The sequence below is a fragment of the Dendroctonus ponderosae genome, unplaced genomic scaffold (genome assembly GCF_020466585.1).
Source record: "Dendroctonus ponderosae isolate FM_Combo_2020 unplaced genomic scaffold, Dpon_F_20191213v2 Dpon_F_20191213_10, whole genome shotgun sequence".
Taxonomy (NCBI): domain Eukaryota; kingdom Metazoa; phylum Arthropoda; class Insecta; order Coleoptera; family Curculionidae; genus Dendroctonus; species Dendroctonus ponderosae.
The window spans coordinates 6,251,488-6,257,333 of record NW_026017111.1 but is presented as its reverse complement, the minus strand read 5'-3'; the positions used below and the strand labels follow the sequence as shown (position 1 = coordinate 6,257,333).

Genomic DNA, 5,846 nt, shown 5'->3' with positions numbered 1-5,846 from the left:
CCCACCCCGAAGGGCAGATAAGTGTCTTCATTCACTGGGATGCTGTCCATAAAACGATCGGGTTCGAAAGCTTCAGGTTTGGTGTAGAATTGAGGGTCTCTGTGTATACCCAGGGTTGACTGGAGAATCAGGCCGTTTTTGTCCGGGTTCCAGTCCAAGTCCTTGCTCTGCTGGATGATGGTGGATACCGGCGGGTACTTTCGGAATGTTTCTGAATACGGAACAGATTGTAGAGTGGAAATTATCCTTTCAGTGTATTAGTTTAGTTGGTCAATTGAGAGTCGTAAAATAGTGCAGTTTAGAAGCGGCTGAAAAATTGGTTGAAGCTCTGAATTGAGTGAGATTTCAACCAGATAGAGGTTAGAACCTTTTTTATATCAAGCGAAAATTTGGCGCACATTTATTGATTTAATTCGGAGTTAAAAGAATTTTCGTCCCCGTTTGCACCGTACAGAGTGTGCATCACTTTCGTAAATTTTAGCCTGAAATTTGAAAACAGTGGAATAAATCAGTTAGACTTAGTTTGTAGTGAAAGTTGTCTCAAATAGGGCTTCAGACCTGATTTTCTTCGGCGAAGTTTCAAACGGATTCCTGAAGTCAGTTCAAAGTTCAAGTGTTTCTCGTACTGCGTTACACTTTACATCACTATAATTCTTCCAAGTTTAGTAAGCCAGAAATTTAAAAATTTACTCAGTTCAGAGTGCCAGAGGGTTTTGTCCTCCACTTGAAGATTCTCATTTTAGTAGGTTAATTCAAGCCTGCTTAAGTTTGATAACGAGTAACAAACCGGTTGAAGCTGGGATTTCAAGGAAACTTTTGCAAGTGCAATTTCAGACTTCAAGTATACGGACGGTCTATTCCTGAATTCAGAGTTACAAGTGTTTTTTGTGCGGATTGAATTTAACAAATTTTCATTCCATATTTTCCAAAAATAAATGCGTTCTTAATTCTCAATGAAACCTTGTTCGTTTAATGCGGAGTGAAATCGTTCACTAAATTCGTAGTGATACAACTTTTGAAATTATCCGCGTACGTTTGAAGTCCCGTGAAAAATTAACGGAAGTTTCGATTGTAGTGAAATTTCGTTCATCAAAGCTGAAATAGTCCTCAAAACCACTGCAAAAAATAGGGAAAACTACAGTAAAAACTCGACACGATTCTTTCACTCATTTAAAGTTCGATTCTTTGGACCGTTAGCTAAATTAAAAAATGCGGTCGTGTGAGACTGATGTTTGAAGATTTCTGCAAATTCCAATTATATTAAAATGAAACTTTGATCAAGAGGGACTTAAAATATTCAGTACACTGTGTATACAAAAAATCGACTACATTATTGCACTTAATGCTGAGTGTTTTTGCTTGTCTACGTATACGCTTGAATGATTCGTTTACTCGGCGCCAAGTTTTCAAATCTTCTGAAAACTTGATGGATACTTCGATTTAAAAATAACTTTATTCGTCTGATACTTGCAAGCCTCTTTGATGCCCAGAAAAAACGTACAGCAAAATATTTCACTCGGTGCAAAGTTAGAAGCATTTTCAGATCAACTAATAATTGAAACTAAGTGAAACTTTTAGCAAGCATACTATAAAACCTCTTTTAAAATGTGTAAAACGTTAAAGACAATTCTACGTTGGATGGCGAGTTCCAAGGGTTTTTGGTCCATTCAAAAGAATGCTTCAGTTGAGTTTGAGGTTTGAATCTTTCTAGAAACTCGATGATTGGCTGAATATGGGTTAAAAATCGAACCATTTTGTTGGATATGAGGGAAACCTTTTGAAGGCACAACTTTAAAACTCCTTTATATTGCGCAAAAACTTAATGCAAATTCTATTAATGAATTCAGAATTAGAACTGTTTCTGTCCGTACCCAATTTAAACAATTTGTTCTATTGAGCTTGGGGTTTGAAGCCTCGTTCAAACTCTATGGAATCTTGGATATGAGTGAAACTTCTTGCATCTAGAAACTGAATCTTTCTTTATACTCTGAGCAAAACTTTGGCAGATCTTTCATACCAACTCGAAGTTGAAATGTTTGTGCATTTCGAGTGCAACTTTCGAACCTGGATTATTTGAGCCAGAGCTTTGAAGATTCATGAAAACTTCCCAAAAACCCTGATTTAAGTGAAAGTTTGTCCGCATGTAGCTTTAGAACTTCATTACACTGCAAAAAACTTTCAAGGAGATTCTGCGCTTGAGCTCGAAATTACATTTTTTAGGAATCGGGCATTATTGATCATCTGACATTCTCATAACGCCTGAGATTCTAGTGTTTCTCAAAAAGCAATAAATACTTAAATATCAGTGAAACGTTGTCCATTTGGAGCTTAAACCTCTGCCTACGGCGTAACAAATAATAAGCTAAATAAGTTGAAAGCATTTCTTCAGCTGTTGCACCCTAAAGTTTGAGGTATTGTAAAAAGTCTACAGTTTCTACCATTTCAGTGCGAATCAGCCCATGTAGAGCTGAAATATTTTTGTAAATTGTGGAAAAAAGTTTGAGCTGATTTGACTTGTATTGTTTTCAACATACATAAATTTTCAATAATTAGTTGATATGGAACTTGAATTATTCTCTTCCACAGGGCTGAAGTTTCAGGGCTTCTAAAAACTTGAGGAAGACGCCAATTTGAGTAATTTTTATTTGCACTGGATAAACCCTATTAAAATTTACAGAAATTACTTAAGTTACAACTGCCACTGGTTTAGCAGCCAACATTTTTTGGTCGGTGAAAATTTGTAAACAAATTGTTCATATTAGCCAAAGGTTTGAAGGTTTCTGAAAAATCAATCAATTAGCTGATTRAAGTGAGATTTGAGCCCAGTAATGCGTGAAATCTCSTTGAGAGTCGGGAGAAAAACTAAGTAGAATMTTTGCCCCAATTCGAAGTTAGAAGTGTTTTCAGCYCATGCGCAAATTTCAAAAATTCGATTATCTGAATCTGATGTTTGAAAATTCCTAAAAAATTCGCGGATGCTGAGATTCAATTGAAACTTTGTGTATCTGGAGCTTAATGTAGAAGATTTTCAAGAAAATTTGTTGTCGCAATTTCACCCTTTTTCTTGTTAGTTGGTGGGCAAATTTCAAATGTTCCTTTATTTAACACTTTTCTTTGATGACTTCTGAAAAATCAATGGAAACTCCAATTTAAATAAAACTGTCCATCTGCTATTTGAAACCCCTTTTATATTGGGAGACAATTGCAAGTAGTTGATTTTACCCAATTGAAAGTTACAATTTTTTTAGTTCGCGTGCAATTTTGAGCCGGTGCTTTCTATGCGCCCAGACGTTCAATACCTTCCAAAAAATCGGTAAATACTGTATATACGTAAATGAAACTTTCTCCATCTCCTACGACAAAAACCCTCTATATTGTGAGCGAATTTCAAGTATATAAGACCACTCAACTTGAATTTACATTTTTTTTTCAGTTCTCATGCAATTTTCAAACCCCTATCTGAGTATCATCCTTCAGGATGTTCGATGGCTTCTAAAAAATCAAAGCAAACTTCAATTTACATGAAAATTTGTCTACCGCAGGCGTAAAACTCTCTCAACACTGCGAGAAAAATTCAATTAAATTCTCCGGCTAATTTTGGAACATTAGTCAGATATTTTTTAATTACTTCAAAACTGCGCTTGCTCTAAAATTCCCCTAACCAGTCCAATACATACCTTTAATAGTGGCATTTAAAAACTCCATCCGGCCTAAGTTCTCACACGTCAAGGCCTCATTCTTCTGATTAAACCGCCTAATTTCGCCTATCAGTTCCTGCTGAGTTTCACTGTTAATGGCCAATTCGTAGAAGCAAAACAACAGCGACGAACAACTATAGCTTAGAGTGTCTAAAAACGCATTAAACACTTCTTCTGCAATGTCATCGACTGTGTAATCGGATCCGTTGAGTAGCAATGTAAAGGCCTCGATCAGATCATTGGCTTCCGAGTCGTTTTTCTTCCGGGCTTCCATCAATTCCAGCAACCGCTTGTGGGGCTTTGGGGGGCTTTGAAACTTCTGCAGCACTGGAAAGCATAAACGCAGGTAGAACTTGAGGGATGTGGCAAAGTTTTCCTCGAGCAGCTCGTTGATTTCCTCCACCAGTTGAGGAGCTTGGAAGCCAAAGAGCAAACACGTGGACTCCAATAGGTAGTCTTTGAGGACTGTGGCTGCATCCGACTTGAGGAGGGTTTCAGGAATGGCTGCTTTCACTGAAGAGTTGAAGCTTTTGATAAAGCAGTTGGAGACATCGTGGTTCAGTAGAGCTGCAGCCTCCTGAGGTTTGAGCTTGCACTCTTTGGGAAACAATGAAGTTCCGTTGGAGGCTGCTGAAGGATCCACGGCTACAATCACAGGCCTGACCAGGAGGAACAGCCCTCCAAAGCGCAAATTCTTCCTTTTGAACTTGTTGTAGTACTTCCATAAAAACGTGTGCAAGGAAGTGTTTTCCTTGATGATTTCGCGGAAATTGCCAAACGGAAACTTTGGCAGGGAGCCTCTAGTGACCTTCTGCTTCTCAAAGTAGGTGTATGTCTTGAGGATCCATACCAGGCCGAACAAGCTGGCAAATGTGCCGATTATGATGGAATAAAACAGATAATGAGGATTGATGTGGTTGAGGAACGTAAAGGGTTCACTTAGGCAGATGTTGCTGAAGCTCATTGTGGATATTCCGAACTTACGCACTTGTTAGCACATTAATTAGTCAATGACTCGTCGTTGTTGACGAGAAACGAGAATACTGACTTGGATCGGAATCGAGCACGTGAACCGATGCAATGTTTACCAGCGGCTTAGATGCGCGCACATTTCTCTTGGCCTGGTTTGCAGGCTTTGCAGCAGGAATGTGCTATGTACAGTTGAAAATTAGCTGAAAAAGCAATCAGGTATTCTACATGTTTGCTTGGTCGTCAGATGACTGTGATTTATTAGGGACATAATGGAAAAATTGCAAATAATACCAGATACTTTACTGCTCACGCTATTAGAGATTACCTATTTATAAGCCGTATTGATTTGAGACAATCAGCCATAGTCATCTAGGTGGAATTGAAATTGGTCATTTCTGAACGGTTGCAAGGGGTTTTATCAAGTAGACCCAGTCATGATAGTTTAAAATAACCTGGACAACCCTCGAACGCCGCCTTATAGGCCCTGTAGTGCCGGTACTTTCCCCATGGAATCTCAGTGATTTTGCCTACTATGCGATCGCCGGCAAAAAGGCCGGAGTTTTCCCCTAATAAAGTGTTCTTTTCGTGATGTTTGCTTTAATTAAGGCTGGAAGTTTGCACAATTTTCTATTTTAAGGAAAGTTATTTAAACAGCTTCAATTAGTGTTGATGTTGCTACATAGCTAAGTCCCCAAAATAGTCCGCAAATGGGAGTAGAATCCATAAATTTGAATTATTGAACAGTGTTCCACACGGACTTGGTCCAATGAAAGTCGCATTTACCGTTTATTATTCTATTTGGTTTTGCTATTGATCCTAAAAAGGCAAAGTCCAAAAAAGTCGTTTAGTTATGGTTTCCTAATTCGCACCTGAAAACCCAAAAGAAGGTAATATTTATACAGAACCGTGAAACCAAACTTCTGGAGCGCCAGATGCTTCTGACGCTTTAAAACCGTTTCGTGCAAATTCAAATTTTTCCGAGTTTAAAGGAATTAAATTTAAATTTGCTAGTACGAATCAGGTAACTGAAAATTAGGAGTTTACTCAACAAGCTAAAATTAGTTTCATACATTTACTCATTTGTAAAATTTATAACTTTTTATAGTTATTTCAGCTATTTTTTTTAAATACTAACCCAAACAAAGCCCAAATTGTTGTTTCCACATCCAGATAACG

At 37.9% G+C, this 5,846-nt stretch overlaps 1 protein-coding gene across 1 annotated transcript; it reads right to left on the bottom strand.

The window, feature by feature from the left end:
- Positions 1–4,850, bottom strand: LOC109543510 (cytochrome P450 6B1; the record flags this gene model as incomplete). Its single annotated transcript, XM_048662108.1, is given in 2 exon segments — positions 1–211; positions 3,678–4,850. Coding segments are annotated over 2 exon segments (1,196 nt in total), but the record flags the coding sequence as incomplete, so codon positions are not given.
- Between the last annotated feature and the right edge of the window lie 996 nt (positions 4,851–5,846).